This window comes from Cyanistes caeruleus, chromosome 23 (assembly GCF_971803275.1).
Source record: "Cyanistes caeruleus chromosome 23, bCyaCae1.hap1.1, whole genome shotgun sequence".
In the NCBI taxonomy this organism is placed as follows: domain Eukaryota; kingdom Metazoa; phylum Chordata; class Aves; order Passeriformes; family Paridae; genus Cyanistes; species Cyanistes caeruleus.
In genome coordinates this window covers 1742141-1754555 of record NC_141723.1, presented here as the reverse complement: position 1 = coordinate 1754555, position 12415 = coordinate 1742141, and the positions used below count along the sequence as shown (strand labels likewise).

General features: G+C 53.3%; 1 protein-coding gene across 1 annotated transcript; it reads right to left on the bottom strand.

The window, feature by feature from the left end:
• Window positions 1-4270: 4270 nt before the first annotated feature.
• Window positions 4271-12311, bottom strand: CHEK1 (checkpoint kinase 1). The gene is made up of 12 exons (XM_086861341.1): window positions 12136-12311; window positions 11285-11508; window positions 11123-11187; window positions 10546-10615; window positions 9859-10047; window positions 7865-7969; window positions 7010-7105; window positions 6831-6939; window positions 6452-6629; window positions 4852-4983; window positions 4657-4758; window positions 4271-4513 (listed from the first exon to the last, which is right to left on the bottom strand). Exons 1-12 carry the CDS (start codon window positions 12198-12200, stop codon window positions 4418-4420), a joined length of 1431 nt encoding a protein of 476 aa, XP_086717467.1. The 5' UTR covers window positions 12201-12311; the 3' UTR covers window positions 4271-4417.
• Window positions 12312-12415: the final 104 nt, after the last annotated feature.

Here is a 12415-nt window from a genome sequence, read left to right as displayed (position 1 = left end):
ATCCTGCCCTCTGCATCCTGCTTCTTGCAGCCAGCATCTGAGTCCTGCAGGTTCTTGCATCCCAAATGAACATCCCAGATCCTGCATCTGCTCCATGTCCTGCCTGTGCAGCCTTCATCCCACATCCTCCATCTGCACCTGCATCCTGCCCCCCTCCTACACCTGCACCTTGTGCCAGCATCCCAAACTCTACGTTTGCATTCCACATCTTCCCACCCCTGAATCCCACATCTCCATCCCATCTCTCCCATCCACATCCCCATCCTGCTGCCTGGATCCCAAGGTCACCAACAGCCCCTGATGGTCCAGTTGGCCTCACCAGGACCTCCCACCCCACCCAGGGTGCTGGGTGAGCTCAGCCCAGGGTCCTTACTGGGCCATACTGGGCTGTGCCCCCTATAGCTGCACCCTGGCTGTGTCTCATTGCCACCTCCCCCAGCCACAGGACAAAAACTTAATTACAATAAAAATCATTTGTGAGGCTGGATTGGTCCCATCCAGTCCTTCCCTCCCACTGCTCCCTGCTCCCATCCAGGTGTTTCTCCAGAGCAGGTGTGATATGGTAGAGCTGCATTCCCAACCTGGCCTGCACACAGGGGACTGGGGAGGTTTCCCATCCACAGGGGCTCTGCTCCCCTCCCTAGCACATCTGGCAGGCAGATGTGGCCAAATGGCCGGGATCTGCCTCCCAGATGGGGGACGAGCTGCAGAATGTCTGTATGGGATTGCAAAGCAATATTATTTTCCTTGGAAGTCTGCATTTCCCGGCTCATTGCACGCACTCCCCATCTCCAGGGGTGCTGCAAAATCCCTGTGCAGAGCTGGGGCTGTGCTGTGGTGCTCTGGTCTGAGCATCCCATATCCTGCACCTCCATTCCAGGTCTGCACCCTAAACCCCACTTCTGCATTCTGTGTCCTGCATCCACATCTCCTGTGTCCTGCATCCCACCTCTGCATCCCAAATCCCTCTTCTGCAACCCATGCCCTGTACATCCTTCCTCTGTATCCTATATCCCATTCCCCTCATCACCTGCCCTATATTCCACCTGTGCATCCTAAATTCTCCTTCTGTACCCCACGTTCTGTATCTGCATCCCATATTCTGCATCTGCCCCTTCATCCCATGTCCCGTGTCCTTCATCCCACATCTGCAGCCCCTCTCCTGTGTCCTGCATCAGCGTCACATGTTCTGTGTCTGGAAAACTGCATCTGCCTCCTAAAACCTCCATCCTGCATCTGGGAACCTGTGTCTACATCCTAAATTCTCTGTTTCCTAAATTTCTGTGTTTTTTCCTGTGTCTGCATCCCCCATCCTAAATGGTTCCACAGTCCCTCTTCTGTGCCCTACATCTGGCACCTTGAATTTGCATCTCAAATCCTGTCTCACATCTGCATCCTGAATCCTCCATCCTGTGTTTTGCACCTACATCCTAAATCCTCGATCCTAGATGTTGTCCTGAATCTTATGTCCTACACCTGTATCCTAAATCCTAATGTTCCCATAGTGTTTATATCCTAAATCCCACGTCATTTACATTCCAAATATTCCATTCCAGACCTGCATCCATTCTCCATTCTGTGTCCTGCACCAACATCCTACATCCCCCATCTAACATCCTACATCCTCTATCCTGCATCCTGCATTTACATCTCCAGTCCTATGTCCCACATCTGCATCCTCCATCCACCATCCTAAATCCTATATCCCACATCTCCACTCTAAATCCTACATCCTGCATCCTAAATCCTACATCTCAAATCCTGTGTCCCACATTTGCATCTCAAGTTCTCTGTCCTGCATCCTGCACCTGCATCCTTTCCCCCCCATCTAAATCCTAAATCATCCATCCCCCATCTTGCATCTGTGTCCTAAATCCTGTGTTCTGTATCTGCATCCTAAATCCTCCATCCTGTATCTACATCTGAAATCCCAAGTCTCCACATACATCCTAAATGCTCTATCCCACATCTACATCCTAAATCTTCTAAACCACAATTGCACCCTGGATCCTCCATCCTGTGTCTTGCATCTTCATCCTAAATCCTATGTCCCATATCTGCATTTCAAGTTCTCTGTCCCAGATCCTGTATCTTTCCCAAATCCTATGTCCCACAACTACATCCTAAATCTTGTGTTCCATACCTGCATCCTGAAACCTGCACCTGTGTCCTAAACCCTACAGCCCCATCAACATTCTAAATCCTCTGCTGCATCCCATGTCTAAATCCTAAATACTCCATCCTGCGTCTACATCCTAAATCCTGCATCCTCAGCAGGATCTAAATCCCATATCTGCATCATAAATTCCACTTCACACCCTGCATCTACATCCTAAACCCTCCACCCTGTGTCTACATCCCAAATCCCATATCCTACATTTGCATCTCAAATTCTCCATCCCACAGCCAATGCCTGCATCCTAAACCCCACATCCCCATCTAGATCCTAAATCCCCCATCTGTGTCCTAAATCCTCCATCCCATCCCTGAACGCTGAATCCTCCATCCCGCATCCAGCACCACATCCCTAACTCTGCATCCCCAACTCCCGGATGCTGCCAGGAGGGAGATGAGGAGGGGGAGTTTGGGATGAGGAGGAGGCAGAAGCCCCTGTGCCCACTGGAGCTCTGTGGATTTGGGATGAGGAGGGGGCAGAAGCCCCTGTGCACACTGGAGCTCTGAATTTGGGATGAGGAAGGGGCAGAAGCCCCTGTGCCTGCTGGAACATCGTGAATTTGGGATGAGGGGAGGGCAGAAGCCCCTGTGCCTGCTGGAGCTCTGTGAATTTGGGATGAGGAGGGGGCAGAACCCCCTGTGCCCACTGGAACTCTGAATTTGGGATGAGGAGGGGGCAGAAGCCCCTGTGCCCACTGGAGCTCTGTGAATTTGGGATGAGGAGGGGGCAGAAGCCCCTGTGCCCACTGGAGCTCTGTGAATTTGGGATGAGGAGGGGGCAGAAGCCCCTGTGCCCACTGGAGCTCTGTGAATTTGGGATGAGGAGGGGGCAGAAGCCCCTGTGCCCGCCCTGGCTGTGCTGTTGGTTTAAGGATTTGCCACGCTCCGGTGCCTCCGGGTCCCCGGCGGGGCTGCACAAAGGGCGCTTTCAGGGCCCCGCTCAGCACGGCCCCCCCACCCGGCCACAGAGGAACACAAACCTTTTATCCCCCTCGAGTTTCCCCCACACACCCCAAAAGCGGAAAATAATCCCGTCCACGGAGTTAAAAATACAAAAGGACCCTAAAATTTAGGGTTGAAAATGATTCCCATGGGAATGGAGCCCGGTTAAGGCATCGTGGCAGAGCAGAAGCAGTGCCCAACCTCCTTTGAAGCATCCTGGGCAGGAGGGGATGTACCTGTGACCCCCAAAACATCCCATTTCCAGCAGGTAACAGGTGAAAAATTATCTTGTTTTGACAGTGAGACCCACTCATGCACCGAGTTGTGTCCAGCCTCACACCCCTCCACAAACCTCCCTTCCCGAGGCATTCCCAAAGATTTTCTTTTTTATGCCCTTAGAAATATAAATTCCTGGGGGGAATGAACCAGAAAACCCTGTATTCAGCCTAATTATCCCCCCTGGTCGCAATCTGTGATCTCTGGGACAATTAAAAGCGCTTAATCCCAGCTGAAAAGCAAACAAGGTCGGAGCGCGGCGTCTTCCTGCTTTCCCCTCGCCCGCTGCCGGGGTCTCGCTCCCCAGCTGCAATATAAATATGCAATTAAAAAATCGCTGCTAATTGCTTTGCCCAAGGGGGGTTCCCACCAGGGGAACAAAAAAGCCAGGGAAAGGGATATTAAAAAAAATAAATAAATAAATTTAAGAAGTGGTAAACAAGTAAGAAGTGTAAGAAGTGCATTTTTTAGCCCAGGAATTAAATATTGATGCAGCTTTGGGGAGAAATCGTGGTGATATCTCAGGGTTTGCACCCTGGGGTGGGGTTTTTTTTTGGGGGGGATGCTCTTTTTTGGGGGGGATGGGGTTAATCCCTGTCTCTCCTCTCTCGCTCCAGCGCTAACAACCCCTGGCAGCTCTCGGGCTCGTTAGTCCTTCGGAAAAGCAATTAGAGAGGCTGGAAAATGAGGGCAGCCGCTGCCCTGAGACAGGGCAGGAATGGGGGGTGGGGGGGTCAGCTCCCAAACCTTGGGGCTGCTTTAGGGCTGCCCGGCTCGGCAGAGATCCCACAGTGGGATTGATGCTGGCTGAGCAAAGCTGCGCCATCAGGAGGCTCCAGAGTGAACAAACCCCCCCCTGCAGCAACCAGCCTCGCTCTGCGGCCCCCAGGGCTTTATTGAACCTTCAAAACCTAAAACAAGTGGCCAGACAACCTCACAGCGTGTGGGTGCTGCTGCCAGAGCCCAGCCAGGAGGAAGAGGATGAGGTGGAGGAAGAGAAGAGGCAGAGGAGGAGTGTGAGGGCTCAGGTGCCGGGCAGCCAGACTTTCTGGGTGCTGACGATGTCGCTGAGCTTGGCTTTGATCTTCAGGAAATGTCTCTTGAACTCCAGGCCATCGCCCTGCGTGGGGAGAGACAGAGTTTGCATCCCCCTCCAGCCCCCTGGCACCCACCTCCCGTGGTCACCCCACCCTGCACCCACCTTCCTTCCCCGCCCTGCCCCTGCTGTGCAGCCCCCACCACCCACCCCGACCCCCTGCACACCTTGGAGAGGCGAAAATCCACCAAAATCTTGCTCTCCATCTCCACCAGGTTCACCTTGAAGATGAGTTTGTTGTTCCTCCTGTCTGTGGTCGAGATGGTGACCTGCAAAGTGGGGAGGGGGTAGGGTGCCTCGAATTACTCCCTGACAACCCAGCACAGGGGGTCCCAGCCCCACTTCCCTGCCCTGACCCCCACCTGGTTGGTGCAGCTCATCTTCCAGCCGTATCCCATCTTCTCACACACCTCCTTCAGCGCGCGGTAGGAGCCGTCGGCGTCCAGCTTGGTGAAGAACCGCGTCATCCTCTTCACCAGCCGCTGCCACGGGCTCTGCCGCCCCAAAAAACCATTCCAAAGGTTATAAATCCCGACAAAAAGGTCACAAATCCCACCAGGTTCCAGCCCCAGCTCTGACAAATCCCGGCTTTCGGTGAGGAAATGTTGGGAAGCTGCACCCCCTGATGGCACAAGCCAACAACCGCATCCCAAACACCAGAAATGCTGCACAGCCACGTCCCAGAGCAGCCCCTGCTTCCACAAAAACGCTCTTTAATGACACACATATCATGCAAAGTTCCACCCCAACGGTATAGTGCAACGATGGACCCCAATATTGTAAATTGGATGTGAAGTTGCCTCCCAAACGCTGCAGAGCTGTACCCTGGAACTGGAAAGTTGCATTTTATTACTCAAAATACTGCAAAATTGTGCCCCAACCACCACAAAGCTGCACCCTGAGATGACAAACCTTGCCCAGCTGCTCCCTGATATTGTAAATCAGACGCACAGCTGCTCCCCAAACACCACAGAGCAGCCCCCAGCACTGCACAAAGGGCACCCTGATTCCCTAAATGATGCACATTTGCATCCCTAATCTTGGGAGGTGGCACCCCGAGATGATAAAACTCACAGCTGCATCCCAGCCTTGCCAAGCTGCTCCCTGATGTTCCATATCCAGCAACGTTGCTCTTTAATGTGGTATTTATGATGTAAAGTTGCACCCCAATATTTTACACAGCACAGTGCTGCACCCCAATGCTGTAAATCAGATGTGAAACTGTCCCTCAAGTCCCTGGCAAAGCGACAAACTGACACCAAAATATTGTAAATTTGCACCCCAAATCCTGCACCTCACACCCTGAGGTGATAAATATTCAGCCACAGCCCCAAGAGCTGCTCCCTGACATTAGAAATAGGACAAAAGTTGCTTCTTAATCTTACATATCTGTGGCAAAGTTGTACCCCTGTAATATAAAAGTTGCAACACCAGCTCCTGATGTTGCAAACTGGACGAGACTCTGCATCCCAAACGCTGCAGAGCTGCACCCCAAGATGATAAACCTCACCCAGCCACACCCCAAACATTGCCAAGCTGCTCCCTGATGTCATAAAAATGCAAAAAAGTTGCTCCTCATCCTCATAACAATGCAAGGTTGGACCCCAGTGTTGTAAATTGGATGTGAAGCTGCCCCCCCAAACACCTCAAGGCCACGGCAAAGCATCACCCTGATACTAAAAATACCGAAAAGCTCTGCCCCAACTCCTGCAAGCTCACACCGAGGAGATAAAAACCAAAAAGTTCCACCTCCAAAATTGCCCTGACACTCTCCACCAGGCAAAGCTGCACCCCAACCACCACAGAGCAGCCCCCAAGCACTGCAAGGTGCACCCTGACACCGCTGATGATGCCGAGCTGCGCCCCGGACACCACGAGGCGAAATCCCAAAGAGGATCGGCCTCGCCCAGCCCAGCATCCCGATATTCCAGGTGGTGCCAGGTGCCCCCTGCAGCCCCTGACCTGGGAGGAGCCTGGGGTGCCCAGGAGTTGGCTGTTGACCAGCATGTGCTCGGGGCAGGCGGGCTGTGAGAAGCTGAAGCCCTGCACCAGCTGGTCGATGCTTCCTGCGCCACTCTCCCAGGGCATCCCGCCCGTGCCGGGCTCCGGCTGAGACGTGGAATAGCTTGCCTTGTCCTCACTGCAAGGCAAGGGGGGACACGAGGGTTAGGAGCGCTGCAGGGAGCAGGATGTGGGAGCTGCACGGGGTTTTGCAGGATTTGGGGCGATGGCAGGGCTTGTGCGGGGTTTCCACCCGAACGCCTCCGGGAGAAAACGGCGGGAAAGGCCCGAGGTGCGCGAGGAGTTGCAAAGAGCCGTGTGGAGGGAAGCAGAGGCTCACCCCAGCGCTCCCTTCACCGGTGACAGCTCTGAATCGGATCGGATGTGCTTGGAGAAGCCTCCAGGGGAGTCAGCGACCCCCCCCGAGGAGAGCCGAGCCCGCTTGACATCTGCAAAGGGACAGGACACCCAATAACCCCCAGATCCGGGGGCACGAGCGCGTCCCCCCCGGCCCCTTACCCTTCTTGAGGGGCCTGCTGTACCACCGGTCCTTCTGGATGTCAGGAATGGTGATCCTCGCTGCTGGGCTCTCCGTGAGGATCTTGTGCAGCAGGGCTGGGAAATGAGGGGGTGGAATCCAATGTGGTGTGTGTAAATGTGTATATTTGTGTGTATATATATGTGCGTATATATGTATATATTTGTGTGTATATATGTGTATATTTGTATATATGTATATATTTGTGTGCATATGTATATATTTGTGTGTATATATGTAATATTTGTGTATGTATGTGTATATTTGTGTGTATATATATATGTGCATATATATGTATATATTTGTGTGTATATATGTGAATATTTGTGTGTATATGTGTGTATATATGTGTTTATATATGTATATATTTGTGTGTATGTGTGTATATATGTGTATATTTGTATATATGTGTATATTTGTATGTATATATGTAATACTTGTGTGTATAGATGTGTATATTTGTGTGTATATATGTATATATTTGTGTGTATATATGTATATATTTGTGTGTATATGTATATATTTGTGTGTATATATGTGTATATTTGTGTGGATATATATAATATTTGTGTGTATAGATGTAATATTTGTGTGTATATATGTGCATATTTGTGTGTATATATGTGTATATTTGTATATATGTATATATTTGTGTATATATATATTTGTGTATATATGTGTATATTTGTGTATATATGTATATATATTTGTGAGTATATTTGTGTATATATGTGTATGTTTGTGTATATATGTGTATATATGTGTATATTTCTGTGTATATATGTGTATATTTCTGTGTATATATGTGCATATTTAGGGAGTTGCTGGGTGCTTACCCAAGGGAGCTGAATCAATCTTCTTCCAAGGTGGGAGGTAGGTTTTTTTCTCCTTCCAGTCGCTGTACTCCTGGCAGCTGTCGCTGGGCTGGTCCCAGGGCAGCTCTGCCGGGAGATCCCGCTGCTGTCACCCCTGGTGCCACAACCCCCCAGGCACGCATGTGGCACTGTGGGGACGTGGTGACCCTGCCCTGCCATGGATCCTGTGTGCTCCCTGTGCATCCCAAACTTCCCTGTGCATCCCAAACCTCTCCATGCATCCCAAACCTCTCCATGCATCCCAAACCTCTCCGTGCATCCCAAACCTCTCCGTGCATCCCAAACCTCTCCGTGCATCCCAAACCCCTCTGTGCATCCCAAACCCCTCTGTGCATCCCAAACCTCTCTGTGCATCCCAAACCTCCCTGTGCATCCCAAACCTCCCCGTGCATCCCAAACCTCCTCGTGCATCCCAAACCTCCCCGTGCATCCCAAACCTCTCTGTGCATCCCAAACCTCTCGGTGCATCCCAAACCTCTCGGTGCATCCCAAACCCCTCTGTGCATCCCAAACCTCTCCGTGCATCCCAAACCTCCCCGTGCATCCCAAACCCCTCTGTGCATCCCAAACCTCCCCGTGCATCCCAAACCCCTCTGTGCATCCCAAACCTCCTCGTGCATCCCAAACCTCTCTGTGCATCCCAAACCCCTCTGTGCATCCCAAACCTCCTCGTGCATCCCAAACCTCTCTGTGCATCCCAAACCCCTCTGTGCATCCCAAACCTCCCCGTGCATCCCAAACCTCCTCGTGCATCCCAAACCTCTCGGTGCATCCCATCGTTTCTCACACACATTCCATACCTCTCTGCATCCCAAACTCCTCCTGTGTCCCATACCTCCCCTGTGCCTCTCACACAGCCCCCTTACACATCACAAACATTCCCCTCCTGCAGCCCTCTATTCCTTCCATACACCCCTACAGATATTCCAAACATCCCCCTCCATGTATTCCACATCTCCCTTATGGATGGACACCTTCCATCTCTGTGTTTCACACGTCCCTCTTGCTGTGCACTCCATACATCCCTCCCATCTCATGTGTGCTCCTTCCTCATCCCATACATCCCCCCGTGCACTCCACACACCTCCCCTCACACATTTCACCTGTGCACCCCTTCTGCATTCCATACATTCACCCCTGGACATTCCACAAACACTCCCCCATGTCCTCTGCACCACTCCTGCATTTCCTCCACACCCCTGAGCATGTCACACGAATTCCATCCATTCCTAGAGGCATTCCCACCTCTGCTGGCTGGATGTCACCCCCTGGGAATTCCACCCATCCCAACATTCCCACCTCCAGCCAGCATGGCCATGGGCACATCACCCCCTGGGAATTCCATCCATCCCAACATTTCCACCTCCATCCACCATGACCATGGGCACATCACATCACCCTCTGGGAATTCCACTCATCCCAACATTCCCACCTCCAGCCAGCATGGCTGTCAGCACATCACCCCCTGGGAATTCCATCCATCCCAACATTCCCACCTCCATCCACCATGGCCATGGGCACATCACATCACCCTCTGGGAATTCCATCCATCCCAACATTCCCACCTCTGCCCAGCATGGCCATGGGCACATCACCCCCTGGGAATTCCACCCATCCCAACATTCCCACCTCCATCCACCATGGCCATGGGCACATCACATCACCCTCTGGGAATTCCATCCATCCCAACATTCCCACCTCCATCCACCATGGCCATGGGCACATCACATCACCCTCTGGAAATTCCACCCATCCCTGGCCAGCATGGCCATCAGCACATCACCCCCTGGGAATTCCATCCATCCCAACATTCCCACCTCTGCCCAGCATGGCTGTCAGCACATCACATCACCCTCAGTGAATTCCACTCATCCCAACACTCCCACCTCTGCCCAGCATGGCTGTCAGCACATCACATCACCCTCAGTGAATTCCACTCATCCCAACACTCCCACCTCCAGCCAGCATGGCTGTCAGCACCACGCCGCAGGCCCAGACGTCGACGGGCTCGGCGCGGAATTCCGGGCGCCGCAGCAGCTCGGGGGCCACGTAGGGCAGGGTCCCACACATCTTGTTCAGCAGCCGCTCCCGCCCGTTGTGCCGGAACACCGTGGCCAGGCCGAAATCCGAGATCTTTAGGTTGTCTGGGCCCAAACAACAGCGAAAAGCCAAGTTAAAACTTTAAATCAAAATTTTGCCCCCCCCAGCAAAATTAATTTAAAATGCAAATTTGAATCTAAGTAGAAATCAAAATGTAGGTAAAAGTTTTAGTTATAAGTTCAAGCTTAAAATTTGTTTAAAAATTTGAGTTGAAAATAAAAGTTGAAGTTAAGATTTTAAAGTTCTAAGTTTAAAAGTTTTACCTAAAATTTGAATTAAAATACAAATAAAATGAAAATGAATTAAAATGCAAATTCAAATAGAAGCTTAAATTAAGAAATGAAGCTAGAAACTGCAAAATCTTTACATTAAAAATATACTGTAGAATTTCAATTCAGAATAAAATTAAACACCTACATTAAAAGCTCAAATGCAAAATACAAGCATTCAAATTAAAGCTTTAATTTAAACACTCAAATAAAAAATACAAGTTAAGAACAGAAAACTTCATGGGGGTCAGAGAGGGACAAGTCTGCCCCCACCTCGCTCGTCCAGCAGCAGATTCTCCGGCTTCAGGTCGCGGTGGGTGATGCCAATGCTGTGCAGATACACCTGTGGAGGGGCAGGGTGAGCCCTGGGAATCACGGCAAGGGGCAGAGGGGCAGCCCTGGGAATCACGGCAAGGGGCAGAGGGGCAGCACCATGTAGGAATCATGGCAAGGGCCAGAGGGGCAGCACCATGTGGGAATCATGGCAAGGGACAGAGGGGCAGCACCATGTGGGAATCATGGCAAGGGCCAGAGGGGCAGCACCATGTAGGAATCATGGCAAGGGCCAGAGGGGCAGCACCATGTGGGAATCATGGCAAGGGACAGAGGGGCAGCACCATGTGGGAATCATGGCAAGGGCCAGAGGGGCAACACCGTGTGGGAATCATGGCAAGGGACAGAGGGGCAGCCCTGGGAATCACGACAAAGGCCAGAGGGGCAGCACCGTGTGGGAATCATGGCAAGGGCCAGAGGGGCAGCTCCATGTGGGAATCATGGCAAGGGCCAGAGGGGCAGCTCCATGCAGGAATTGCCACTGGCAGCAGCGGCATCACCGCCGGTGAGCGCTCACCACGCCGGCAATCAGCTGCTGGAAGAACCGCTGTGCCTCCGGCTCTGGCATCCCAACATCTGGCTCTGCATGTGGGGAAGAAGAGGAGCAGTCCTCAGCCGTGTGGAGGTGACAATTTAGGATGCCCCATTGCCCCTAAATCCCCAGGTACCCCATGCCCACCGATGCGGTCGAAGAGCTCTCCGCCGCGGCAGTATTCCAGGAACAGGTACTGCGTGGCCCCCTCCCGCCGGTGGCCGTAGAACCGGACGACGTTCTCGTGGTTCAGCATCTTGTTGATGCAGATTTCCTTCTTGATGTTCTCCGGGCACTCGGCCGCGCGCTTCATGTCCACGATTTTCACGGCCACGGCCTCCTCAGTGCGGCGGTTCACGGCCAGCTGCACCCTGCGGGGGGCTGGGGTCAGTGGGGCACGGTGGGCATGGAGCAGGCAGGGAATGGGCATGGGAATAGGAATGGGCATGGGAATGGGCATGGGAATGGGAATGGGCATGGGAATGGGCATGGGAATGCTTCCCCCAGAGACAGGCAGCAAGCAGACAGGGAAGGGGGAGAAAAAGGAAACGCTGCCTCTGGAGACAGGCAGCAGGCAGGGAATATTGCTGCTGGAGACAAGGAACGGGCAGGAATGGGCAGCAAATGCTGCCCCTGGAGACAGGGGGCGGGCAGGATACAGACAGGGAATACAGGCAGGGGCACGATGGGAACGAGGGTGTGCGAGGGGATGTGATGGGCAAACAGTGGCCCAGCAGCAGGGGCACGGACGGGGCGTGTGATGGGCGAACAGCGCGGATTGGGCAGGCCGTGGGCACACACACGGCACTTGATGGCCAGGAGGCGAACAAACAGTGGGCACGCAGTGGCCGCGCAGGGACGAGCAGCGGGTGCGCAAGCGGCACACGGCGGGGGCAGGGGAACAGCACCAGCGCAAGGGGCAGGGCACAGGGCAGGGGCGTGCAAGGGGCGGACCCGGCCGGCAGCAACCCCGCTCTCCCCGGCCCCGCCGCACTCACTCCCCGTAGGCGCCTTCGCCCAGCGTCTGCACCAGGTCCCAGTCCTCCACGAAGGGCACCGCCATCCCCGGCCCCGGGCTCGTTCCGGACCGCGCTCCCGGCACCGCTCCGGCCACGCCGCCTTTTCCCGCCAGAGCCGCGGGCCCCGCCCACCCTGCGCGCGCACGACGCAAGCCACGCCCACCACGTCGCCCAGGCCCCGCCCTCACCTGGAACCCCACACCCCACCAGGCCCCGCCCCCCGCTCCGCATTTAAACGCATTTAATCGGCCCCAACGCC